General features: G+C 41.6%; 1 protein-coding gene across 7 annotated transcripts in view; it reads left to right on the top strand.

The window, feature by feature from the left end:
• The window catches only part of LOC143281098 (cytoplasmic dynein 1 heavy chain 1-like), an 89,792-nt gene that overhangs the window by 25,521 nt on the left and 36,372 nt on the right, over nt 1-27,899 (top strand). For 2 of the 7 annotated variants that reach the window (XM_076586052.1, XM_076586050.1), the window contains exons 32-61: nt 179-352; nt 629-794; nt 1,751-1,936; nt 2,500-2,694; nt 2,978-3,260; nt 3,768-3,868; nt 4,465-4,627; nt 5,397-5,637; nt 6,015-6,198; nt 6,573-6,785; nt 7,261-7,413; nt 8,237-8,322; nt 8,673-8,829; nt 9,573-9,806; nt 10,989-11,189; nt 12,831-12,995; nt 13,503-13,736; nt 14,148-14,322; nt 15,114-15,267; nt 15,853-16,018; nt 16,681-16,844; nt 17,239-17,425; nt 18,219-18,482; nt 18,957-19,169; nt 19,998-20,183; nt 20,664-20,855; nt 21,108-21,287; nt 21,684-21,837; nt 23,596-23,791; nt 27,627-27,744. In XM_076586052.1, the coding sequence (XP_076442167.1) occupies nt 179-352; nt 629-794; nt 1,751-1,936; nt 2,500-2,694; nt 2,978-3,260; nt 3,768-3,868; nt 4,465-4,627; nt 5,397-5,637; nt 6,015-6,198; nt 6,573-6,785; nt 7,261-7,413; nt 8,237-8,322; nt 8,673-8,829; nt 9,573-9,806; nt 10,989-11,189; nt 12,831-12,995; nt 13,503-13,736; nt 14,148-14,322; nt 15,114-15,267; nt 15,853-16,018; nt 16,681-16,844; nt 17,239-17,425; nt 18,219-18,482; nt 18,957-19,169; nt 19,998-20,183; nt 20,664-20,855; nt 21,108-21,287; nt 21,684-21,837; nt 23,596-23,791; nt 27,627-27,744 (5,485 nt within the window). Of the gene's footprint in view, nt 1-178; nt 353-628; nt 795-1,750; nt 1,937-2,499; nt 2,695-2,977; nt 3,261-3,767; nt 3,869-4,464; nt 4,643-5,396; nt 5,638-6,014; nt 6,199-6,572; nt 6,786-7,260; nt 7,414-8,236; nt 8,323-8,672; nt 8,830-9,572; nt 9,807-10,988; nt 11,190-12,830; nt 12,996-13,502; nt 13,737-14,147; nt 14,323-15,113; nt 15,268-15,852; nt 16,019-16,680; nt 16,845-17,238; nt 17,426-18,218; nt 18,483-18,956; nt 19,170-19,997; nt 20,184-20,663; nt 20,856-21,107; nt 21,288-21,683; nt 21,838-23,595; nt 23,792-24,381; nt 24,578-27,626; nt 27,745-27,899 lie in introns of all 7 variants that reach the window. The other 5 variants (XM_076586049.1, XM_076586047.1, XM_076586048.1 and 2 more) reach the window with 3 other exon arrangements.

Raw genomic sequence — 27,899 nt, 5'->3', positions numbered from 1 at the left:
TGACAGTACTTGTACATAATACACTTTGTTGTTGACAGAGTGAGGAAGAAGTTAAAAAAGTAGACAAATTGACAGCACTTGTTCATGATACACTTTGTTGTCCACAGAGTAAGCAAGGAGTTAAGAAAATGTAGACATGCTGACAGTGTTTATACATGAAACGCTTTACTGTCCACAGAGTGAGCACCGAGTTCCTGGGTCTGATGAAGAAAGTGGCCAAGTCCCCTCTGGTGATGGATGTGCTGAACGTGCCCAATGTGCAGCGACAACTGGAGCGTCTGGCAGACCTGCTGGGCAAGATCCAGAAAGCTTTGGGAGAGTACCTGGAGCGTGAGAGAGCCTCCTTCCCCAGGTATGCACATGGACATGCTGATTTCTGGCTGTTCTTGAAACTATTGTCCTCAGGGAGGAGGAAATGTTCACTACTTTTGTGATGTTTATCTGGCTGTATATTGCTCATGTGCTCTCTATGGCTGTGTGTTTGAAAGAGCTAAAAGATACCAGTGTGAAATAGTGAACCTAGTTTGAACAATCTTTTGCCCAAATGCTAGGTATTAATGTAACTTTAGCAAGGACAAGAATGAAATTCTTGGCCCCTGACAATGAATAAATCATTTGGTTGTTGCAGATTCTACTTTGTGGGAGATGAAGATCTGCTGGAGATCATTGGCAACAGCAAGAACATCCCTCGTCTGCAGAAGCACTTCAAGAAGATGTTTGCTGGTGTGGCATCCATCGTCCTCAATGATGATGATTCACAAGTCATTGGCCTCACATCCAAAGAAGGAGAAGAGGTTAGGATTTTATATGACAGTGGCTTGCTTTACGTTTTGCATTGTGCTCATTTGTTTTTGATAATAGTTAGTTGTCTTAAAGCATGATGATATTAGGTATTCAAAATCACTTCTCTGTAAGGATGTCAACCACAATTTGTAGAAGCTGATGTGGAAACCATTCTCATCTTTGATGTGGTGCAGAGTTTGCCAGAACTGTTCATTTGAGTCAGACATTTTTCAGAAGAATCACATGCTTTGCTAGTGACAAGTCATTTGGTATTCAGTATTGTCTTGCCATGAGAATTAGATTTGTACTAAATTTGATTAGCATTGGTTTAGCAGAAGCGTCTTGCATTTTCACATGTATCTGTGAAACTTAATAGTATTTGTCTTCACTCAGACTTTTTCCAGCGAAACCCGAGTTCCCCGAGTACACACAGTGCTACCAAACATGATTGCTCAGTTATGAAAAGTAACTGAATAGGAATGTCAAAGTTTCTTCCAGCGCTCTTCTTTGATGCAATGATGATGCAACCCCCCTTTTCATGTGCCTTTTACATGGTCCAGTTGACAATTTGTTATTGAGAACAAAGGGGTTTTGGTCCTGACATTCACTCCATTAAGTAGTATTCAAGAGGCTTTTGGGGATTATTGAACGAAACTTGAATGAAGGAAAAATCTGGTAAGACATGTGCCATCAGCAAGTTGCATCATGGCACTTGGGAAGCTTTTTGTGCCATCAGCTGACAGCTTACAGGTTTACGCTGAAAATGTAGGTGACCTGAATTCAGCACAACCCTTCAATCTTGAAAAACTATCTGTTGTTGCTACTAATAGTGCATAACTTATCTGTATGGTGTGATTTTAAGTACAAATGCTGCTCAGAGCGCCTAACATGATCAAGTTAAAAGCAAATATGACGACAACAAAAAACCATGGAATGTTGACCATGAGACCATTGCCTGCTGTGACAGGTGGTGTTTGCGACTCCTGTGTCGATCGCGGCCCACCCCAAGATCAACGAGTGGCTGACGCTGGTGGAGAAGGAGATGAGGGTGACCCTGGCCAAACTGCTGGCTGCTGCTGTGCAGGACGTGGCCTCCTTCAGGGCTGGACAGATCGAACCCAACGCCTACATTGAGTGGGCTGACAAGTACCAGGTCTCTGTGTGTGTGTGTGTGTGTGTGTGTGTGTGTGTGTGTGTGTGTGTGTGTGTGTGTGTATTGCATATATGCATATGTGGTGTGTGTGAGTTCTGTATGTGGTGTGTGTGTATGTGTGTGTATAATTCTTCCTTTTAATTACACATACTTTACCGTAACCCACTGGTGCAGACTCGTAAATCTTAATGTTATAGTGCTCGTGCATTACATCTGCTTTTTCTTTTGTGTAAGTGTGCAAGTGGGTGCTTTCATGTGTTGTGTCTCTTGGAAATTACAACATCAATCACTGGCATTGCATGCTTCAGCTTTGTCCTTTTTGATCAGATATTGCATAAATGAACAACTGCACCTGTGCATGAAAGTAAATAATTGTGGTTTTATGTGTTGGCAGCATATATTCTGAAAAAGATGTCAGTGCTGAAGAAAGTTGATACATGGATGTTTTACTTGTTGGCTGTGTGTATTGTGCAAGTGCTGTGGATGCTGTGGAAAGTTGACACACTGATACAAGTAAAGTGGATGCTGTGGAAAGTTGACACACTGACACATGCTGTCCTCAGGCCCAGCTGGTGGTGCTGGCCGCCCAGATCTCCTGGTCAGAGAGCATGGAGCAGGCCCTGCAGACTGTGTCCACGGGGGGTGACAAGGACGCTGTGACCAATGTGCTGAAGGCTGTGGAGAACACCCTCAACGTGCTGGCTGATGCTGTCCTCTACGAGCAGCCACCTGTGCGCCGCAAAAAGCTGGAAAGCTTGGTGAGGAGAGAGTGTATGTGTGGCGTGAAAGTCTGTGACAGCTGTGAACTGGGTCACAGTTGAACTAGGTTAATTTCAGTATGTAGGATGTTATAAGAAGAAAGTGATCCTGGGTTAGTGGAGGTACTGACGTTCACTTTTGTTTCTGAAATGCTGCAAATTTATATACTAACTTTAGTCTTTTTTCCTACATGCTGCAAATTCATTTGCTTTTTGTTGTTGGTGGTGTTTTTGTGCTGAAAAAGTGTAGAGCCTGAAGCCATAGTGTTTTCTTTCCTGACAGATCACAGAGTTGGTCCACCAGAGGGATGTGACCCGTACCCTGATCCGCAACAAGGTGTCCAGCCCCAAGTCCTTTGACTGGCTGATGCAGATGCGCATGTACTTTGATCCCAAAAACTCGGACGTGCTGCAGCAGCTGTCTATTCAGATGGCCAACGCCAAGTTTAACTACGGGTTTGAGTACCTGGGGGTGCAGGACAAGCTGGTGCAGACCCCGCTGACTGACCGCTGCTACCTGACCATGACCCAGGCCCTGGAGGCCCGGCTGGGAGGATCACCTTTTGGTAAAGTCCTACCTTTTAGGGTCATCTGTGTACCAGCCTTTCTGCAATCTTTGCTTCACATGGTGGAGTTAAATTCATACATATGTTAGAGGATTAAGTCGAAATAACACAACTTTTTTTCAGTCAGTATGAGCCTTGCTATCTGTAATTATGATGCTGAATTAGAAATTAATGAATACTTAAATCGTTTTGAATTACTCATTCTGTACTGTGACCTACTGGTGCCTATTCTGGCAGGGTTCTGATTCTGCCAATTTCCATGAATGTGATAGATGTTCATTGAGAAACAAAAAATATTACCTGCATCTGTTACTTTATTTCTTATTTGATTTTTGCATGTGGATGAAATTTGATTTGGTGACACAACCCTTTGGCATACATGCAACACTACCGTAACCTGAATACATGTATGCATGTATGCACACTTACTCTTTGTGATCAGTGGTGGTTTCATTCATATGAAATGAAAGCAGCCTGACTATTATAGCTATTTGTGTATAATTTCAGGCCCTGCTGGCACAGGAAAAACAGAATCGGTGAAGGCCCTTGGCAACCAGCTGGGTCGCTTCGTGCTGGTGTTCAACTGTGATGAGACATTCGACTTTCAGGTCAGAAAACATATCCAGGAAGGGGAAAATAAATCCAATGAACTGGTGTTAGATTTATTGCAGGATTGCCATTCTATGACTTGTGACATACAATCATGACTGCAATATGGTGCTATTTTTCTTGAAAATATTAGGTTAACTTATTTGTACCCAGTGAAAGAATGCTGGTTTGTTCAGTAGTGTTGGATGTTGGTGGATGAGACATACACATATGCAAAAGTAATCTTTCTATAAAAGAAAGACTTGGAACTACTTCCTGGAGGGTGTACATGCCTTTAATTGCCAGTTACAGAAAAAATATTTTAGGGAAAGACCAGTCTCAAGGGGAGCAGACCTTATGTATGTCAAAACCTGATGAATGTCCACATACATTTATGAGTTACTCTTTCATTTCCATGTTTTAATGGATCTGTTTAGCTGGAGGTGACCCAGGTGTCTTTCACTTACTGCACATAGGATCTCTGTATTGTCTTATCCAATACCACCTTCACTACCACCACTTTTGCATTATGAAAGAACAGATCATCATCTTAAAAAAAAAAAAAATCATAATCTCATAATGGAGTCTTCTTGTAACTCTACACATATTTTTTCAGGCCATGGGACGCATCTTCGTGGGTCTGTGTCAAGTCGGAGCGTGGGGCTGCTTTGACGAGTTCAACCGTCTGGAAGAGCGCATGCTGTCTGCTGTCTCACAACAGATCCAGACCATCCAAGAAGCCCTCAAAGATCTGGCAGTCCCGGACAGAAAAGACAAAAGTAAGGAGCCGAAAAGTAAGGAACAGTTTCATCTCTCACATTCAGTGCATCATGCACACACAGACACACACACACACACAGACACACACACACACACACACACACACACACACACACACACACACACACACACACACACACACACACACACAGCACATATGCACATATGCACACACATTTTTTCTGCTAATCTTACTCCCTTTATCTTTTCTTTTCTAATCTCATTCTGACTTAGACACATGCAGATAGAAATAGAGACAATTTCCCTTTTTGTTAATCTCTAGTTTTCTACCCACAGATTCCATGATGACAGTTTGTTATATCCTGTTTTCTACGCACAGATTCCACAGTGATGTTTTTCTACTGTTTTCTACCCACGGACTCCACAGTAACATTTTGTTATTGTACTGTTTTCTGTCCACAGACTCCACAGTGACATTTTGTTGTTCTACTATTTTCTGCCCACAGATTCCACAGTGACATGTTGTTATCTCCTGTTTTCTACCCACAGATTCCACAGTGACATGTTGTTATCTCCTGTTTTCTACCCACAGATTCCACAGTGACATGTTGTTATCTCATGTTTTCTACCCACAGATTCCACAGTGACATGTTGTTATCTCCTGTTTTCTACCCACAGATTCCACAGTGACATGTTGTTATCTCCTGTTTTCTACCCACAGATTCCACAGTGACATGTTGTTATCTCATGTTTTCTACCCACAGATTCCACAGTGACATGTTGTTATCTCCTGTTTTCTACCCACAGATTCCACAGTGACGGTGGAGCTGATAGGGCGTCAGGTGAAGGTGAACCCGGACATGGCCATCTTCATCACCATGAATCCTGGCTACGCTGGTCGCTCCAACCTGCCGGATAACCTGAAGAAGCTGTTCCGCAGCCTGGCCATGACCAAGCCAAACAGGCAGCTCATTGCGCAGGTCATGCTCTACTCTCAGGGCTTCCGCCAGGCTGAAAAACTGGCCAGCAAGATCGTCCCCTTCTTCCAGTGAGTTGGCTTTGGAATATATGGGTTTGTTTCATCAGTGTTGGTTGGCCAGGAATGTAGGTGTTCATCTGAGTTTGTTTAATCATTGAGTTGGCTAGGAAAATGGGTGTTTGTTTTGATTTTATTTCATGAGTGAGCTGCTTAGGAATATAGGTGTGCTTTTGATGTTTGTTTTGAGTTTGTTTCATTAATTAAGAAATATGAAGTCTTGTTTTGGGTTTTAGAGGTGTTTGGTTGATTGAGTTTTCGTTCGTTTAATGAATCAGCTGTTTTAACCACATACACTCCTGTGACCCACCAGTGCAGACTTCGGCAGGGGTCTGATTCCTGTCCTGTTCAAACTCACATTGATTGTTGCTGCTGTGTGTGTTTGCCAGGCTGTGTGACGAGCAGCTGTCACCTCAGTCTCACTACGACTTTGGTCTGCGTGCCCTGAAGAGTGTGCTGATCAGTGCGGGCAACGTGAAGCGTGACCGCATCCAGGCGGTCAAACAGGACCTGCTGGACAGAGGGGAGCCAGTCAACGAGACCACCATCGCTGAGAATGTTCCTGAGCCAGAGGTGAGTGAAAGACAGTTTGGTTTGGTTGGTTGTGTTTTTAGGCTGGTATGCCTTTTACAGTCACCTTAAATCAATTTTTTGAACCAGCTTTTTATAGGAGGATTAATTTTAGGTTTTATCAGACCAGCTTTGTATTGAAAACCATTTTGAAAATTACTCATTGTTTGCAGCTGTTTGTTGTTGTTTGCACATAGTCTTAACATTCCATTTTCCCAAAACTAAAGCATAGTGAAAAGCTTAACAATTTAGTGTCTTACTTTTCTAATTGCCTTTGTGTTATCTTTGATAGTGATTGTGTTTGTGTATGTGATGGAATTTCGTTTTAGCCAAAGCAGTGCAGTGATGTAGGTGGGCATTGTTGATGTGTCCCTCAGATCCTGATCCAGAGTGTGATGGAAACGATGGTTCCCAAGCTGGTGGCAGAGGACATTCCCCTTCTGCACTCCCTTCTCTCCGATGTGTTCCCAGGTGTGGCCTACACTCCTGGAGAGATGATGGAGCTTCGCCGTGAGCTGCGCAAAGTGTGCGCTGAAATGCACCTCACCTATGGGGAGAACGATGAACAAGGCACCCAGTGGGTGGAGAAAGTAAGTGCAAAAGAAAAGAGGTTGAGAGAGAGAGAGAGAGAGAAGGTGGGTGTGGAGTGTATGTTGGTTGGAGGTGGGAGAGGGGGAGAGGTGGAACGGAGGGAAAAAAGAAGCAAAAGAAAATGGAATTGATATATACAGAATTTCTGTTTTTTGGTTCGGTCAGTAAAATAGGCATGTGATGCACCAAAAGAAATGAAAATAATTATGAAATTTTACAAATTGATTCCAGAAAGAAAATGAAAAATAAGAAAAAAAAGTTAAATGGAGAGCATGGAACTGAGGCAAGAAAAAAAAAGAAATTGAGCGCTGTTTGCAAGTAGACTTGCTTTGAAATTGATAGAGAAAGGTGTTAACTACACATGCATTACTGTGACTACAGAGCAAGGGTATACATGCTTAGTGCTGATATTTCCTATCTTTTGGCAGTTTGTGAAAGTCCATCCTATTCAGAGTGTGTGTGTGTGTTCTCCAGGTTCTGCAGCTGTACCAGATCACGGCACTGCACCATGGACTGATGATGGTGGGCCCCAGTGGCAGTGGTAAATCCACTGCCTGGCATGTGCTGCTCAAAGCTCTGGAGAGAGTGGAGGGGAGAGAGGGCGTTGCTCATGTCATTGACCCCAAGGTGAGCAGTTTGTGTGTGTGTATGTGTGTGTGTGCATGTATGTGTGTGTGTGTGTGCGCGCGCATGTACTTGTGTGCGTGTGTGTGTGTGCGTGTGCGCGCAGGAAGTTCTTTGCATTTTCTTGCTTATTGTGAGTAATGTTAAAGCCAAGACCATTTTCATTTTAATATGACCTAAAACGACAGGCCTGAAACGTCTTTTGTACAACAGAAAATCACTGACAGTGTTCCACACGCATGTAACAGAAAGCCATGACAACACATTCACACGTTTGGCAAAGAAGTGACCAGCGCCTGCTGTTTCGGTTCATTCACAATGATGATGGCAAAGAAGTGACCAGCGTCTGCTGTTTCGGTTCATTCACAATGATGAGCACCGTCAGTTTACATCTTTGATTTTGCTGGATAATTCAGTCCTTGTCTAGACTTCTTTGTCTAGAGTATATAGTGAGATAGATCACAGTCTTCCTTGTCAAGAGTATATAATAAGATGGGTCACTCAGATAAGTCTGGCAGTCTGCATCTTTAACTCTTTTAAATTTTGTTCCGTTTTATTACTGTTATTATTATCATTATTATTGTTATTTATTTTTTAAGTGAAGGAGGGGTTAGGAATTTTTTTTTAGATAAAGTGTTTACAGAATTATCTCAGAATGTTGTGCTTATTTTTGATATTTCTGAAAAAAGTTGCTGCTCATTGTGATGAGAGCATTGCGAAGAGAGAAAGTGGAAGACTTAACTGTTCAGTTTCTTTGTTCAGTAAAGAATCTGTCTGGACAAGCAGGTCTTCACCCATGAAAAATGATTTATTTTCTTCCCTACAGTCCATCTCCAAGGAGACTTTGTACGGAAATCTGGATCCAAACACTCGTGAATGGACAGACGGTCTCTTCACCCACATCTTGAGAAAGTGAGTTAAAAAAAAAAAAAAAAAAATCCTTTACATTTTAAAGTCTGGACAGATAGAAGCAAAAATAAAAGTCCTGGATAGAGAAGGAGGAGGATTGTTGATGCTTCATTTAATAAATTCATATAAAATAAATGTTGGGGAAAAAAAAATCTTTTTAAATCTGGACAGATAGAAGCAAATGTTCCTGGATAGAGATAGACAGGAAAGAGGATGTGGATGGTTTGATGATAAGTTGCATAAAAAAAGTGTTTGAAACTATCATACACCGGAGTTTGCAGTATAGCCTTATTCCATCAGGTTTCAGTTTTAATCAGTTCACTCTCGTCCCATCATTTTCCTCATTTGTCCAGAATCATTGACAATGTGCGTGGAGAGCTGAGCAAGCGACAGTGGATCATCTTTGATGGTGATGTGGACCCAGAGTGGGTGGAGAACTTGAATTCAGTGCTGGATGACAACAAGCTGCTCACACTGCCCAACGGAGAACGTCTTGGCATCCCGCCAAATGTGAGTCATTGTTCTGTGTTGTAACGCACTGTTAGGGCAAAATGAGACGACCTGTTTTAGCTTGGGCTGCTTTGCTTTTCTGCTTTTTGTGGGGTTTGTGCTCAGGCCTGTTTTTGTTCAAAGACCAACTGTTTTAAAGGTGAAGTTGATACCAGTAAGGATTTTATTGATAAAAATCTTACTAAAAAATCTTATTAAAATTAGATTGTGCTATTGACACATTGCAGTATTTGGGAAGATGCATTCTTAAAGCAGTCGTACAGAGTGTATACATCCGTCCAACCTTCTGTAGGACTGTTGTATAACACTGGTCAGTGTCAAAGAAATGACATACCTGGGCAGTAAGGAAAAAGTAAACACCTAGCACACTGACCATTATTGATTGATCAAGATGGATACTTGTATGGCGCCTGTTCTCGGTCAGAGACCAAGATTAGAGTGCTTTACAAACATGCAGTCATTTGCACAAGTGGTTGCCCACCTGGGTAGAGCTGAATGAGATCTGCCTTCAGATGCTCATCATCTGTTTTCTGTGTCATTCAGTCAGGCTTTAATCACACACATTACATGTACATTAGATGTTTATACATTGCTTCCTCCTTGGGACGGCTGTGTACTACTGGTCAGTGTCACAGAAATGACAGGTCTGGCCAGAAAGGAAAAAAGTAGATACCTACCACACTCACTGTTAGTAAGATTAGTTTCCTCACACTTGAATCATTCTGTCTACCTGACGTTGGCAGGTACGCATCATGTTTGAAGTGCAAGATCTGCGCTTTGCCACCTTGGCAACAGTCAGTCGGTGCGGCATGGTGTGGTTCAGCGAGGACGTGCTGTCCACGGACATGATCTTTGAGCACTACATACAGACCCTGCAGAACGTTCCTCTGGAGGAGAGTGAAGAGGACGCACGCTACATGTCTCGCACCGCCGGTTCTGCTGAGGGCAAGGAGGACCAGGTGTCGCCCACACTGCAGGTGAGGGGCTGGTAGTTCGCTCTGTGTGTGTGTATGTTTGTGTGTGTGTCTGTGTTTGAGAGAGAGCGAGTGTATCTTTTTGTTCTATTTAATTACACATACTTAATCGTGACCCACTAGTGCAGACTCTGGCAGGGGTCTGACATTCCTGTCCTGTGCAAACTCCTATCCGCCTATGCGGAGAAAACGAAAGTAGCTATGGCCGATAACCTCCTGGAAGTAGGTAACCTCCCCTTTGCCTCCCTGACTAGTGCCCTCTTTTTCTGGCAGCCATCATGACTCCTGTTCCTGTGCTCTTCATACGGCTAAGTTTTTTTGTTCTATTTTTATGTGTGTGTGTGTGCATGTTGTGTATGTATAAAACAAATAAAACTGCATACAGAAAAAAATACAAAAAAAAAATGGGTGGCACTGTAGTGAAGCAATGCGCTCTCCCTGGGGAGAGCAGCCCATATTTCACACAGAGAAATCTGTTGTAATAAAAAGAAATACAAATGCAAATACTAATGTATGCATACATGTGTGTGTATTTATGTGTGTGTGAGAGTGTGTTTTATTCCAGTTTTATGTGTGTGTCCGTGTATGTGTGTGCACGCATGTGTGTATGTGTGTGTGCATTTTAGACAAAAGTCCATCCTCTTCCCCACCCTACCTTTGTCTTATCTAATCACTTCCTTTCCCATTTGTGTGAGTGCGTGTGAAAGGGGGATGATCTATGCTAGTTATACATTTGTATGTGCATAATGTGTATGTGTGTATTTGTGTGTGGAGGGTAGATTATTGTGGCATGTGTGTATGATCTTTGCTAGTTGATACAATTGTGTGTGAATGGATGCGAACGTGTGTATTTGTGTGTGGAGGTTTGATTATGCTGCTACATTGTGTGTGGGTGTAATTATGGATGCAAACCTCCTTGTGTACATGGCACTTCATGAGTGCTGTGTACTCGGTACTTAATGAGTGCCATGCATATGTTTAAATGGTTTGCAAACCCAAGAAAAAAAAAGAAGTCATGACCTAAATTTTGCTCCCATTGTGTTCTTGCCGGTCTCTCAAACCTTTGTGCTGTGTGTTTTTACTTCTTTTTTTTTGTTTTTTGTTTGTTTTGTTTTTCCCCCTTGCAACAAAGATTCTTTTCTTCCAAAAATTTACATTGTATTTTTCTGCTGTGTGTGTGTTCAGGTGCAGCGTGATGCTGCCAGCGTGCTGCAGCCATTCTTCTCCCTGGACGGCATCATCATCAAGTGTCTGGAGTTTGGCAAGGAGCTGGACCACATCATGGACTACACCCGCTTCAGGGCCCTCAACTCCCTCTTCTCCATGATGAACCAGGGCGTGCGCAATGTGCTGGCCTACAACCGCACCCACGACTTCCCCATGCAGGTCAGTCTGCACTGCAGCAGCTGTCCTCAAGGTAGGGGGTGGAAAAGCAAAAAAGAAAAGCAACAACAAAAAACAACAAAAACAAAATAAAAAGGATGAGCTGGGATTTCCATGTGGATTCATGAGGTGAATTCTGTTTATTATGCTGAAGTCTCATACATACTCCGAAAATGATGAAGCATGTGTATTCATTATTAAAGAAGTGGTATTTTGACTGAAAACAGTGAAGCATGTGCATTCATGTTTTAAGAAATGTTATTTTGATTCATAGTTGGCTCATGTTTATAATCCTGTTATAGAAAACTGGATAATTCACAATGAATTTAAGAGTGGGCATGATGATAAAGATATCTGGTGTTTTATGCTTCCTCATCATGCATGCCATTTCTTTGGTATTACCTTTGCGCACTTATTCCAGCTAGTTTACACTACTTTCTGGTTCGAGTGATATTCATAATTAGAATAATTTCATGGATCTGTTTCACCCATTGTTCCTTAAGAAAGAATTATCTGATAATTGTAAAGTCATGAGATGACTTGTTTCTTCATGAAAAAGTATTTCCCTGCACACCCTTAATGTGTACCTCTTTATATATATATAGATATATATATAGATGGATAGATAGAGTTTGTTTTTTCAAATACACCATCTGTTTATTTTTACCTGTCCCCTGTTTTCTGTTTGAAAACAATACGAGTGAAGATTCTGATGAAAACAATAAGTTCAATAAGAGGGGAGATACTAATGAAAACAGTAAGAGGGGAGGGGAGATTCTGATGAAAATAAGAGGGGAGATACTGATGAAAACAATAAAAGGGGAGGGGAGATTCTGATGAAGACAATATGATGAAAGATTCTGATGAAAACAAGAAAAGGGGAGATACTGATGAAGACAGTAAGAGGGAAGATTCTGATGAAGACAGTACAAGGGAAGATTCTGATGAAAATAATACAAATGAAGATTCTGAGGAAAACAGTAAGAGGGGAGATACTGAGGAAAACAATAAAAGGGGAGATACTGATGAAAACAATACAAGGGGAGGGGAGGTACTGATGAAGACAATACAAGGTGAGGGGAGGTACTGATGAAAACAATGCGAGGAGATGCGGGAGATACTGATGAAAACAATAAGAGGGGAGATACTGATGAAAACAATACAAGGGGAGATGCTGATGACAATATGAGGGAAGATTCTGTTGAAGACAAGAAGAGGGAAGGTTCTGATGAAGACAAGAAGAGGGGAGATACTGATGAAAACAATAAGAGGGGAGATACTTAATGAAGACAAGAAGAGGTGAGATACTGATGAAGTCAGTAAAGAGGGGAGATTCTGATGAAAACAATACGAGGGGAGATACTGATGAAGGCAATAAGAGGGAAGATCCTGATGAAGACAATAAGAGGGGAGATACTGATGAAGACAATAAGAGGGAAGATCCTGATTCTGATGAAGACAATACGAGGGGAGATACTGATGAAGACAGTAAGAGGGGAGATTCTGATGAAAACAAAAAGAGGGGAGACTGATGAAAACAATGAGGGGAGGTGAGATACTGATGAAAACAGTACGAGGGGAGATACTGAATAAAACAGTAAGAGGGAAGATACTGATGATGATGAACAAAAGGGTTGTGAACAGACGGACCACCTGGAGCGCTACATGAGCAAGTACCTGATCTACAGTCTGGTGTGGTCCATCACGGGTGACAGCCGACTCAAAGTACGCCAGGAACTGGGCGAGTTCCTGCGAGGCATTACCACTGTCCCTCTGCCACCTCCAAACTCTCTCATCATTGATTATGAGGTGAGTCCTCCTTGATCAGCATTTTGTGATACTGTTTCTAAAGAAAAATATACTTTTATCTCTTCCACATACTTTTTTTTTTTTTTATCTCTTTCTCTTTTTTTTTTTTTTTTTTTTTTTTGGCATCTTCAACTGTAATGTGCTAAACTATAGCAAGCTGCAGCCAGTGTATTGCAGTGTCATTTTTTTTTCCACTGTGATTTTGAACACCCACCCCCTTATGTTTAACATTATTGTGAAGGATACATCATCATGGGCATATCCTGTCATAGTGCTCATGAGATTTTCTGTGTACTGTATGTATGTATGTGCATGTGTGCATATGCTTAAAACATTATAAACAAGTGGATGATAATGCTTAATTCATACATTGTATGAGACAGATCAGTTTTGTAATTTGATTTCTTGTTTTGGGACAGTTTTATTGTTATTCTTTTTGTTCCTTTTGTGAGTCTTGTCCTATTCATGACAGGTGCATGGATAACGATGTGAATGTCTGTACTGCAGGTGACCCCGGCAGGTGAGTGGGCATCCTGGCAGGCCAAGGTGCCCAAGGTGGAGGTGGAGACGCACAAAGTGGCAGCTGCAGACCTGGTGATCCCCACCATTGACACTGTGCGCCACGAGTCTCTGCTCTACACCTGGCTGGCCGAACACAAGCCTCTGGTGCTGTGCGGACCCCCTGGGTCTGGCAAAACCATGACCCTCTTCAGTGCTCTTCGGGCCTTGCCTGACATGGAGGTGAGAAGACACTGGAGTTTTGTCAGTCTTTGTAGGATTTCCCTATGTAGGTGAGACACCTTGTGTGTGTCTCATTACTTGTGAGCAGTTATTAAAAAAATATGTCTTCGTGCTTTCTGTTTTCTGAAAGAAATAATGTGTAAGCACTTATATGTATATATGCATTTATATATGTCTATTTATTTCTACTGTTTTTGCGTTTGTATTTGGTTTTCAATTTATGTTTGTAAGTTTGATATAACATCCCCCATAATTCGTTGTGACCCCAGTACACTTGGTAACTAAGACATATTTATTCTGTTCTATTCTGAATTTGTCAACCAAAAGTTAAGTTTATCATGCAGTTTGTATGTATTTTTACTGTATGTTGTTACCATATGTTGAAACTTAAACCTAAAACGTTATGTGCAGGTGGTAGGTTTGAACTTCTCCAGTGCCACCACCCCAGAGCTGCTGCTGAAGACCTTTGACCACTACTGCGAGTTCCGGCGCACACCCAACGGCATTGTGCTGTCTCCCGTGCAGCTCAACAAGTGGCTGGTGCTCTTCTGTGACGAGATTAACTTGCCAGACATGGACAAATATGGTAGGGTGTCCTACCCTATCCAACTGTAACGGTGACATGGTCACTTACATTCTCTGTAGCAGAAACTGTTAGCAGTCTCCCTGTATGCATTATGCAGATGTACATGAGTGCAAAACTAATAGATGGACTGTGTGGTGATTGACATAGCCATCCACAAGTTTTTAACTTTGTTTCTTTAATTATTAGATGTGTCTTTCTAAATTTGATTATTTTGTGTCATAATTTTAGCTCCCAAGTGTAAACTAAACAAACTACTGTCAACATTTTCTTTCAGTCAGCAACATTCTTGCAAGGCAGGTGTGAATGTGAAATATTGTTCAATGGTTGGTATGTACAATGATGTATTAATAACTAATTATCAGTAAGCTTCCTTTGGGGAAGGAAAAGAGAACAGGGGGTAAATGGAGATATAAACAAAGTTGATAAACAATGAGGCCAGGAGATCAAAAGATTAACAAGTAGTAAACAGTGGCAACTCTCTCCATTCACAAGGCACACAACCCTAGCTGAATCAGAAGTGTAAGCAGCATTGGCTTGGGGTTGTGTGCCTTGTGAATGGAGAGAGTTGCCACTATTTACCAGATATACACATAAAGGACACAAACATATACTGGAATGCACCTTGCATATCCTACTTCTGACTGAAATTAAATACAAATATTAGGAAAGTGATCATGAATACAAGATGCATATATGTGTTTGTGTCCTTTTTGTGTAACAGACCACACATGTATGACTGTGTCTGCTTTGGAACATATTGCCCTGACTGTGTTGTGGTGTGTCCCTGCCAGGCACGCAGCGAGTCATCTCCTTCCTGCGACAGATGATGGAGCACGGAGGCTTCTACCGCACCTCTGACCAGGCGTGGGTGCAGTTTGAGAGGATCCAGTTTGTGGGGGCTTGCAACCCACCCACTGACCCGGGCAGAAAGCCCCTGTCTCACAGGTTCGTTCACTTGACAATGTGTTAGTTTCCTTATTCTGTTTCTGGTGCATGTAAGTAAGCTTCTTTTTGTGAACTGTCCAAGGTTTACTTGGTTTTATTTAATTACTGCTTTTTGGCAAAGTAGTATTTTGCATTGGTGAGGAATCCCTGAGCTTACACTGAGCATTGAATAAAAGTTTTTCTTTCTTTTCTTTTTTTTTTTTTTTTTTCAATTTAGAAAGTTTGGTGTAAAATGTACGGTTTCAACCAATTCTGAAGTGGGAGAGTGTTTTGTTTGTTTTTCTAAAGGGGGCGGGAAGGATGGGGGATACTTATTTCTTGGAAGTTGTTGTTTTGTTGCTATTCAGTCATGAATAATCTTGATGTTTTAGACTGTTGTTTTAGTTTGAATCTAACGCAAATGAGAAACCTACTGGGACAGGCTCTAACTAGGAAACTGATCAAACCATGTTGTTAGTTTCTTTGTATTCCTGCATTTTAGTCCATTTTGAAGCTTTAGTAGTATTTATCTGCTGAGTTTTATGGCATGTCGTGTTCCTTGTGTGCTTTCCCATCTTAACCCTTTAATTTCATTCCTCTGTCCAGGTTCTTGCGTCATGTGCCTGTGGTGTACGTTGACTACCCCGGTGAGGTGTCTCTGAAGCAGATCTACGGCACCTTCAACCGCGCCATGCTGAGGCTGGTGCCCTCTCTCAAAACGTATGCAGACCCTCTGACCAACGCCATGGTCGAGTTCTACATGATGTCCCAGGTAAACTCCTGAGGAGTGAATTTTCAAAAAGAGAAGAAGTGAGGAAGTCTGCACCACCTGCGTCCGTCCTTTTGGCTGGTTGTGTTTTGAAATTGTACCAGAAAGATTTGAATCAACACCAGTAAAATTGAGCTTTCTTCTTTCAAGGTCAACTGGTTATATTTGTAGGGTCTGTTTTTCTTAAGTTTGGGAGGAGGAGGGGTGGGGGGGGGGGGGACACTAAAAGTAATGGCAAGGAAACAATCTTGACAGGATAGAAAATTAATTGTTCTTCTGCCACTCCCCTCTCCAGCCTTCCCATTAGCAGTGAACACTGCCTTGTGGGGTGACTGTTCAGCCCTTTTCTCCCTGTCCTTTTCCTTGTACAGTCAGGAATGTCTCACTGTCTGTTTCCCACTCCTCACCCTCAAAGCCCTGCCACCACCACCATCCCTTTTCCAACATATCACTCTTTTCCCCTTCTTTTTGTCAGTTTCCTCTCCTGCAGTCTTTTTTTTCCTTCTCTCAAGGCCTGACTAAGTGCGTTAGGTTACGCTGCTGGTCAGGCATTTGCTTGGCAGATGTGGTGTAGCGTATATGGATTTGTCTGAATGCAGTGACGCCTCCTTCAGCTACTGATACTGATACTGTGTTGGTGTGTGTGTGTGTGTGTGTGTGTATAGGAGCGCTTCACTCAGGACATGCAGCCACACTACATCTACAGTCCCCGTGAAATGACCCGCTGGGTGAGGGGCATCTGTGAAGCCATCCGACCCATGGAGACCCTGGACCTGGCTGGACTGGTCAGGATCTGGGCCCATGAGGCTCTGCGCCTCTTCCAGGACAGGTCAGTTTTTTTGTGTTTCTAAGTATTTGAATTTTAATTGGTTGGTGTGTGTGTGAAAGAAGAGAAAGAGAATGTGTGTGGCATGTGCGCTTTTCAGTCTAGAAAATTTTTCAGCCACTTTAAAACCACAGAAAACCAAAGCTGCTACCCTTTACCTGAAGAACAAGGGGAAAAAACAATGTGTGAATAATATAAATTTCTGTGCCTGATTGAGATGGAAACATACTAAAGCAGGCATGAGCAACTGTTGTAATTTTCTTGTTTTTGTTGTTGCACTTTGGAAATATTTGTCTTCTTTCTTTACTTTCCCCATCTTCATGTATCTAAACCCTCATTCCTTGATCAAGACAACAAGGTGTTTGCTGACTGACTGACTCCCTCCTTGCCCTGACAGGCTAATCGAGGATGAGGAGCGTCAGTGGACAGACCAGAATGTGGACATGGTGGCCCTGAAACACTTCCCCAACATCGACCGGGAGGCATCGCTGGGCCGACCCATCCTCTTCAGCAAGTGGCTGTCCAAGGACTACGTCCCTGTCGACAGGGAGGTGCTGCGCGAGTACACCAAGGCCAGGCTCAAGGTAATGCTGGGCCAGTGGGGCAATGGGCTAAATGGCAAGGCTTTTCATCTTGTTTTTTTTCTGTACTGTGTCCGGTGGGAGTGGGCAAGGGGAGAGGGGTTAACTTGAAAGGGGAGGAAGAGAGGAGAGGGTAGTGAGGATTGGGAGAGGGGTTGATGTGAAAGGGGAGGAAGATGGGGGGAAGTGGGGAGAAGAGCTGATGTTAAAGGGAAGGAATATGAGGGAGTGGGTTAAAGGGGAGGAAGGAATATGAGGGAGGGGGGAGGAGAGAAGTTGATGTGAATATGGAGTGGGGTTAGGAAGAGGGGTGATGTGAAAGGGGAGGAAGAACATCAGGAACAGAACAGAAAGATCATGTTAACATTTTTTAAGTGCTTCGTCTTTGGAATTTTGGAAGTTCTCATTTCTCAGTGATGTTGATTTTGAAGACACTTGTTCTTCTTGCGTTATATTCAAAAGTTCTAGTTCTTTCATGTTGGATTGTGTAAAAGTTGTTTTTGCATCTCCCTGTTGATGTGTTGCCATTGTGGCAGATCACTTTGGACGTAACTTTTTTGTTCGTTGGGTGCAGTTTGTTCTGTTAGCAGTTTGACCCTGAGAGCTAGATTTGCTAGTGCTTGTGAAAGGTATTTTGTGTAATGCAAAAGTTATTGGTGAATGAAGTGTATTGATCAAAGAAAATGACTGGAGAATGGGGAAGGGACAATAAGATTGAAAAGAACTGGCTCCATGACTGGAGCCATGTCATCGTGTCAAGTCCAGACCATCATGATGTGGTCACTGTCCTTGACAGGTGTTCTACGAAGAAGAGCTTGACGTGCCTCTTGTGCTGTTTGACGAAGTGCTGGACCACGTGCTTCGCATCGACCGAATCTTCCGGCAGCCACAGGGCCACTTGTTGCTGATTGGAGTGAGCGGTTCAGGAAAGACCACCCTGTCGCGCTTTGTGGCCTGGATGAATGGACTGACGGTGTACCAGATCAAGGTGCACAACAAGTACACTGCTGCAGACTTCGATGAAGACCTGCGCACTGTGCTCCGCCGCTCCGGCTGCAAGGTGAAGGGTCAAGGCCACTGTTGTTCATCCATTGGCATCCTGCTAGAGTGTCTTTCATAGTGTATTTCTAAAGTCGTTGTGGATATATTGGTGATCATTTTAGTATTTTTGACCAAAGAAAAATTGTGTTGCTCCTTTATCATGATTTCCATTTATATCGACAGCAACCAAAAAAATGTATGTGGATTATATTTTTTTTTAAGTTTTATTATCAGATTCATTTTGAAGGTGAATTTGGAATTTGTGTTTATGTCTAATATTTTATTGAAACTTTTTACTTGCTGAATTAATGATGAAGTTAATAGTCTCTAGCTTTCAGACATATTTAGAGGCATTCATAAGGATTTTTTTTTTTAAACTATACACAAGTAGCAGGCCTGAGATAGACTTTAAAATTAGGTATGTTTGAAACAGCAGACACTGATGATAAATCTGAAATTACAGACTTACTGATGTACAAACCCCATGTTGCAGGACGAGAAGATCTGCTTCATCATGGACGAGTCCAATGTGCTGGACTCCAGTTTCCTGGAGCGCATGAACACACTGCTGGCCAACGGTGAGGTGCCGGGTCTGTTTGAAGGGGATGAGTACACCACCCTCATGACCCAGTGCAAAGAGGGGGCTGTGCGGGAAGGGCTGATGCTGGACTCTGCAGAGGAACTCTACAAGTGGTTCACTCAGCAGGTGGGCTGGGGGGTTTACGGGTGGGAATTTGTGGTTCTTTTGCTGTCCAGGCCTCATGTCTTATGTAAGCTCTTCATTCGTCTGTCTGCTGATGTCACTTAGTACCATCCCCGTCCACCAGGAAAACACAGACATGTACACTTATATATGCCTGCGCATTCACGCACGCACATGTGCATGCGTGCACAAACACAATTTGTTTCATTCACTTTCATTCACTTTCCAGCACTGTGCAGTTGCAGTTAAGCTTCCGTAACATTTGCAGCTGTGTAAATGTAATAGAGAAAAAAAAAATCAAATAATATTTGTGTTATCATGTATTCTCCATTCAGCTACACACTTTAGTGTTTATTTCTGTTAATGTTTGGTAACTGTTCATGTGCATGTATGCTTGTATGTCAATTTGATTTTTTTTTTTATATCAAACTAATTGTTGCTTTGTCTAGATACTATTTAAATAGGTTTTGTGACATATAGATTACTATAGCCTACTGGTGCTGGATGCGGCATAAATTAACCTGAATGGATTGGCTTTCATGCAGCAGAAAAGTTACCCTGTGCAGATACTGCACCAATAGGAAAACAAAATTCAGAAATTCTGTAGAGGTGGAATTGCACTCTGTCTGATATTTCTTCCACTAGGATTGCACTCTGACTGATATTTCTTCCACTGTGATTGCATTCCTGACTTATATTTCTTCTACTTGTATTGCACTGCAACTGATATTTCTTCCACTAGGATTGCACTCAAGTTGATATTTCTTCCACTATTTTGGTGTTGGTTTTATTCAAGTGTGACTTGCTTACCCCGCCCATTGGATGTGACAGGTGATCAAGAACCTGCATGTGGTGTTCACCATGAACCCCTCGTCAGAGGGGCTGAAGGACCGTGCCGCCACCTCCCCTGCCCTCTTCAACCGCTGTGTACTCAACTGGTTTGGGGACTGGTCCAAGGGGGCCTTCTACCAGGTGGGCAAAGAGTTCACCAACAAGATGGACCTGGAGAAAGGCGGGGTAAGTATGATAGGGGGTGGAATGCATATCTTTTTGTGTGTGTGTGTGTTTATTTTTTGTTGCCTTTTTCGAGACTGATGGGGAAGAAAGCTAAGTGTGTCTGAGACCGCAGTAACAGAGTTGAAAGGATATGTTGTTGTTTTTATTAAATATTCTGAAACACTCTTAAAGCTTTTTTGCTCTTTGACGTGCTATCTATGTTTGTATGCAAATCTGCATAAACACATACAGCAGCAAGCTTATGAGATTTATCTCTTGAGAAGTGGGACCTCTTGATGATGATTAACTCAGGTGTTTGGTGAATGTTTTTTTTTTCTTCTTTTTGTTTTGTTTTTGGGCAACACATAATGATATCGCATAAGTATGTAATGAATAGGAGAAGAAAAAGATGAGAAAATAATATTAGAAAAACAAAAATGATGAGTGAATGTTGAGCTGTTGTAGCAAATGTTTAATTTTCTTTGTCCACTCTGTGTTCAGTACATGGCACCGTCCAACTTCCCATTTGCCTACGAGGGCCTGCCGGGCACTCCCAGCCACCGCGAGGCAGTGGTCAATGCCTTTGTGTACGTGCACCAGTCACTGCACCAGGCCAACAGCCGCATCACTCGGCGTGGGGGCCGCACCACGGCTGTCACACCTCGCCACTACCTGGACTTCATCAACCACTACGTGAGTGTGCATCATGTGGGGTTGCGCGCCCTGACTATAGGCATACTAGCATGTTGGTACACTGGCACACATGCATGCACTTGCACACACAGAGACATATATGTACACTTCACTCACACTCGCACAAACACTCAACACATACACACACATGCACATGACAGGTGAATCTAATGGGATTGACAGGTAAATCTAATGATGGGGTTGACAGGTAAAGCTAACGGGGTTGACATATGAATATAATTGCGTTGACAGGTGAAGCTGTACACTGAGAAGCGGTCTGACCTGGAGGAGCAGCAGCTGCACCTGAACGTGGGTCTGCAGAAGATCCGGGACACGGTGCAGCAGGTGGAGGAACTGCAGAAGTCCCTGTCCATCAAGCGCATCGAGCTGGAGGAGAAGAACAATGCTGCAAACCTCAAACTCAAGCAGATGGTATGTACAGTAGTTGATTGACTGCTGCTTCAGAAGTGGGGAAAAGGAAGAGGAGAGAGACTGACACTGACACAGCAGGTTTAATTGTGAAGGCCTGTGGCCCATATACAAAAGGGGAAGGAGGACAACATTGGGGCAATTCAACATGCACAGAAATGTACATATTTCTTCTTTTTCTTTTCTTTTCTTTTTTTTTCTTCTTTTTTTTTAAACTTCAAGAAGAGTCTAAGATGTAAATGAATAATTAATACCATTTTCGCCCCTTTTTTAACATTGGAAAGAACCTTAATGGACATGAATACAAATTTTTCTCCATTATTTCTTTTTTTAACATTGGGAGGAAAAAAAGCTCAATTCGATTGGCTCTAAACACAGACTGACTGCTTTTTTCCACAGGTAAAAGACCAGCAGGAGGCAGAGCGCAAGAAGGTGACCTCCCAGGAGATCCAGGTAGCACTGATCAAGCAGACGGAGGTGATCAATGAGAAGCAGTCAAGCGTCATGGAGGACCTTGCCAAAGTGGAACCAGCTGTCATTGAAGCCCAGAACGGTAGGCCTGCATGCAGTCTCTCTGGCTTGCTTGGGCAGAAACACTGTCTTTGAAAACTTTAGTGACAAGTGTCTTTATTGTTAAGGATAGGCTGGAAAACATCATGCCTAGGACTTTTATTTTGCATGCATGCACATGCATATGTATACAGACCTGCTCACACACAAACTGGCACACAGTCTCTCAACATACTGTCTGTCTCTTTCACAGTATGCACATTGTGTGTGTGTGTGTGTGTGCGTGCATGTGTGCTTGTGTGCATGCGTGCTGGTTTGAAACTGTGACACTTATTGAAACGTGCTGTTGTCCATCTCCTATTGCAGTATCTGTCAGCCTCAGTCTCTCTCTTTCTTTGTCTGTCATTCTGTGTCTGGTCTTTATGTAATTGTTGATATGATGCGCATACAAAAGTGCACACTTCTACACATATGAACAATGTCACATACAAAAACAGCAGATGCATTAACCGCATTAACCCTCAGATACACGTATACATGAGCTCATTTGCACAGAAGCACACACATGTATATGTCACACGCACACAAACTGAAAGATTTTTGCACAAATGTATCATAAGACTTGTTTATTTATGGTGATGGTTTCTGGGCTTTGATTGATTTTGATGTACAAAATTGAAGTGTTGTTTATTTGGTGGTTTATATTTTTCTTGATGGACAATTTGGAAATTCAGACTTTTTTGTATTTTGCCCCAGTTATTACCTACCCATTTGGTTGGCTATACAGTATCCTGGATCAGAATTCACTGCCATTTTTTCCAGCAGCCCCTATCCTTGTGGATTTTTGGTTTTATTCTGTGTTTCATTCCGCTTTTGGTGTCAGCATGTTTAGGATGTGATAGTAAATCCCATTCTTGGGGTATCCTCTCTTGCAGTTTATTTTAATATCTTGTAGTGACTACTTCAGTTTCTGCTTATTTTACAGAGTGCATACTTGAGTTTGGTTCTTCTGTCTTTTCTGAGTGCAGGTAGTTTAATTGTCAATTTTTTTTCCTTGCATGCATTTTCCAATAGATTGCAAAGATCATAATTTGATTAGAATTGCTAATTGCTTGAAAAAATATTTTAAAAATCATCTGCCTTAAACCTTTTTTTAAAGTTAGATGGTTTTATAGCCTTGTTTCAATGATGATATCAGCCAGATTATTTGACACATTAGAGACGGAGAACATAGTGGTTGAGAAACTTGTGTTAATTTGAATTTTCAGAAACACAGGAGAATGACATGGAGACTCACTGAAGCATAACATTTGTGTTAAGTTCCCTTGATTTTTTGCTCCATGATAATTTTGTTTTCAAAAACGTTTGTGACAAAGAGAATTAAACTTGATTTTTTTGGTGGGGTGGGGGAAGGTCATGAGTGGTAGGGGTGTGGGTCTGTAGGTTTCTTTGCTTACTGAAAAATCATCACTGATCACTGGATTTCTTATATTCATGTGTTGAAAACATTAACAAAAATCTTGCTAGATTCACTGTATTGCACAGAAAAAAAAGTAAGAAAAGATTGATGTTAAGAGAAAATACACAAGTTTGTGCTGATATTTGAATCTCTTCTTTGCCATAGATGCTTTGATTTTTTTTTTTTTTTTTTTTTTTTTTTTCCAGTGCTGGGGTTCACAGATGGCTGATAATGTTGTATTTTTTGTTGCTGCGTTTCAATCCTTGCATGCTGTAGTCACCGCTTTGTGTCATTGTTTTGCACTGTTGTTGGCAATCCCTTCCCCCCACCCCCTCCACACAGCTGTCAGTTCCATCAAGAAACAACATCTGGCGGAGGTTCGTACCCTGGCCAACCCCCCAGCAGCTGTCAAGCTGGCTGTTGAATCCATTGGCGTGCTGCTGGGTGAAGGAGAGCTGGACTGGAGGCAGCTGCGCGGCATATTGATGAGAGACAATTTCATTTCCACCATCATCAACTTCAGGACTGATGACATTACGTGAGTGCACCCCCCACTCCAACCCCCTCCCTCCTGGCTCTTTCTTTTTGTTTGCAACCCTGCTCAGCACCTTGTGGGGTACCTTGTGGCTTGACGTCCCCCAAGTCTGTCAGAGATACATGTGGTGGAATCTGCTTTGAAGTCGATAGATGGAAGAATATGTTATGTAAGAAAGATACAAGATTGAAGAATACTTTTTGTATCTCTAAAAGAGAAATTGTTGACGTGTTTGCTGATAAAAAGGTGACATTATAAAAACAAAACCAAAAACTATTGGTTACTTCATCATTGCATTCCTATTTTCATCAATATATTTTTTGTGATATAAAAATTAGCTGTTTGTCATGTACGTGCAAACCAGCTATGCATAGCAGATTTCAGAGCAGATTGTTTCCACACTTATCACTGACAGCTTGACCCTACCTTCCTAAAACCTCCAAACACCTGGCTCTACTCATGTCAGTTGTGTGCTCCTTTTCACCCTCAGGTAAGCTATGTTCCTTTGGAAAAACCCTTCACTAAGTAGACATGAAAGTAAAAAGTCTTGCACTCTGGATAACCTGCTGTGGATTGGTCTGGCTCCCATGCAGCGGTGAAGGGGATCAAGAAGAAGGATCTTGTGGAGATCCGCTCCATGGGCAACCCTCCCCCCGTGGTCAAAATGGCCCTGGAGGCTATTTGTATTCTGCTGGGGGAGAATGCTGTGGACTGGAAGTCCATCCGCACGTTCATCATGAAGGATTCCTTTGTGCCCACCATTGTGTCCTATAGCACCGATGACATCACGTGAGTATGTTGGATGTTCTGGGCGCAAGGTGATGCTCTCTCTGGCTCAGTGTGGTGTCTGGCTCCGTCCGTTGTGGGCTGCATGCGCTCCATTGTGGAATCGAGAACTCTGAATGTGCTAAAAGCAGTGGAGGCCCTTTTGCCTTCTTCGTCTTTTACTGGTGTGTAGCTTTTTGCGGTGGACAACGGTTTGGTTGGTTTCAGATTTTTGTTCATTGTTGTTGGCATTGTTTTTGTTTTGTTTTTGTGTTTGTTTTTAGTTAGTGTTAAGTGTTTTTTTGTGGGTTTTTTCATGTTGTCTTTTTTTCTTTCTTTTTTTAAATTTGTGTTTTTTTAGTTGTGTATCTTTTTTTCCCCCCTTTGTTGAAACTGTTTGCTTTGGATGGTTAAAGATTTTTGTTCATTTATTGTAGATTTTTTTCTGTGAGTTTTTTATTTGGGTGCGTGTGTGTTTAGTTGTTTATTTTTTAGTTTGCGTTTTTTGTATATTTCATGTTTTTGTCTTTTTTGTTTGTTTGTTTTAATTGTGTTTTTTTGTTGTGTGTGTTTGGTTTCTTGTGTTGAAGCTGTGTGCCATGGACATTGATACAGTTGTGTTCTATCAGTTTTATTTTGTTGTTTCAGTTTCAGGTTACTTACATTTTCTTTAGTACAGTGTATGCTTCGGGGTATTTTTATTTATTCATTTTTGTCAGTATTCAGCTTAAACAGCAAGAAGTCTTTATATGTGATTAAATCACGGAGAGGGAGAGCTTTGATGCTGTTGTTGTTATAAGATTTTTTTTTTCACAAACTTAATTGCTTCAAGTGTTGTTTTTGTTGTTTTTGCTTTTGTGTTTTCTTTTTTTTCTTTTTCATTGGTGTTTTATGTGTTTGTTTTTTTGTTTTTTTTACAGATTCAGCTTGATTTTATTTCTCTCTTTCTTTTTTCTTTCTTGACTTGCATACTCACATACTTGTGTCTTGGTTGGATGTGTGTATGTGTTTCATCCATTAATGAAAATGATAGAGAACCTTGGCAGGATAGTAGACATGAACAACCCTGTCATGAAGTAGTTGCAGTTCAAAATCAGGCCATACTATGGCTTGATACAGTTAATGCATGCATGACAGTGCTTGTATCTTTAATATGATCTTCACCAAAACTGAAATACTATAAGACAGAGATAAAACGTTAACCCTAATGATATTTGAGATTTGATGCCAAAGGTCGGAGTTAAATATGGCATACAAGAAATAAAGCTCATCAGCATGATTGGGCTTGGATCTTCCATCCAGTCATCATCAAACAGTGTACATGTATTGGGATTTGTTTTTGTTATATATCTATATACACTACACCACATCTGCTAGGCAGATGCCTGACCAGCAGCATAACCCAATGTGCTTTGTCAGGCCTTGAGTACTTGCATATATTTTGTGTACCTTCCACAGAATTTTGCCAGAGGACAACACTTTTGTTCTTTTTCAGTGCACCAAGTGCATGCTGCACACAGGACCTGGGTTATTCATCTCATTCAAATGACTAGGTGCTCAGTTTGATTTTCCAGTCAAACCTTGGAGAGCAGGAATCAAACCCAGACCCACATTGGCAGACAAGTAACTTACTGTTCTGCCATCTTCCTCCTATTAGTGCCAGAAAAATAGAAACCATGCAGAAGTGGTGATTTTTTTTCTAGTATAGATTTATGTGAATTGTATTCTTTAACTGTAATGCTTTGGTTTGTTTGCTTGTTTCTTTTAATTAAAGTGAAGGCCTTGTTGTGAACTGGCACAGAACGTCATAGTTGCAGTTTCAGATTTTAACAGGCACTGAATAACTACCCATGTCAACATTTCATATTTGCAGTTTCAGAGTTCAACAGGCACTGAATAACTATCCATATCAACATTTCATATTTGCAGTTTCAGAGTTCACCAGGCACGGAATAACTGTCCATATCAACATTTCATATTTGTAGTTTCAGAGTTCACCAGGCACTGAATAACTATCCATATCAACATTTCATATTTGCAGTTTCAGAGTTCACCAGGCACGGAATAACTGTCCATATCAACATTTCATATTTGCAGTTTCAGAGTTCACCAGGCACTGAATAACTATCCATATCAACATTTCATATTTGCAGTTTCAGGGTTCAACAGACACTGAATGAATATCTTTATCAACGTTTCATTTCATTCGCATAGTTTAACAGGCACTAAATAACCATTCATATCATTGTTTCATATCTGCAGTTTCAGAGTTAAACAGGTACTGAATAACTATTCATATCATGTTTTGTTAATAACCTTCCTCCATGTGAATGATGTAAATAAATTAGCAAGGAAAAAGTAAGTCTATATCATGTTTCAGTAATTGCCTTTCTAGTGAGTGATTTGAATTTGAACATCTTGAATGGGAAATTTTGACAGTCCCATTCTACAAGAGGTACCATGGATTCTGGCCATTATTTTTATAATGTAGCTGCATTTGCGCTGAAGTCCTGGGCATCAGATACAAAATACAGAGTGGCTTCCTTCATCCAGGATGTTGTTTTCTGATCATGATCAAGTTTGGTGTCAGACATTGATTGTTTTCTTCAATTTAACCTCTGTTCACACCATGTGATTTTAGACGAATCAGACTTTGAGTTTGTTATTCAGTGTCAAGTGTGTCGGCTTACACCACAGGTAGAAATGTAAAATAAAATAGGGCATATGCAAAAAATATGATGAAGGGATAAAAAGTGTCTTAAAGTTATTGTCCTAAAATGATGGTAGTGTATATTGCAGATAAGATTGGGACATACATGAGGATCATCTTATCATCTTTGTTTCTTTTACTGAAAATGTGATGGGGTCAGGAGGGGTTGTTATTCATTTCAAAAGAGCTTTGGGCAAAGGCATGTGATGATGCTCTTGCTATTATTAAAGCAGTGATTATGACTGAGGCATTTATCTTTTCAGTTGCCTGACCAGACGTGCTTATTCCCTAACATGCTGCAACTCATAATCATGTAATGTCTGTATAGGAACAAGGACTAACAAATATTCCCATTCTGAACAGGGATGAGATCCGCAACAAGATGAAGACCAAGTACCTGTCCAACCCTGACTACAACTATGAGAAAGTGAACCGTGCCAGTTTGGCCTGTGGGCCCATGGTGAAGTGGGCCATCGCGCAGGTCAGTTCACAGCACAGCACCTCTTAGAGGGCAGATACAAGACAAGACAAAATTCTTTTATTCCCAAAGGTGATAGATGAGCACTAGTGTGCTTTTTTATATCCAGTCCCAATACTAAATGACGAAGTCAAACATGATTATACAATTTATATGAA

Source organism: Babylonia areolata, chromosome 4 (genome assembly GCF_041734735.1).
Source record: "Babylonia areolata isolate BAREFJ2019XMU chromosome 4, ASM4173473v1, whole genome shotgun sequence".
In the NCBI taxonomy this organism is placed as follows: domain Eukaryota; kingdom Metazoa; phylum Mollusca; class Gastropoda; order Neogastropoda; family Buccinidae; genus Babylonia; species Babylonia areolata.
Note: the sequence above shows the minus strand (reverse complement) of the source record. Positions and strands in the feature narration are given on the sequence as shown.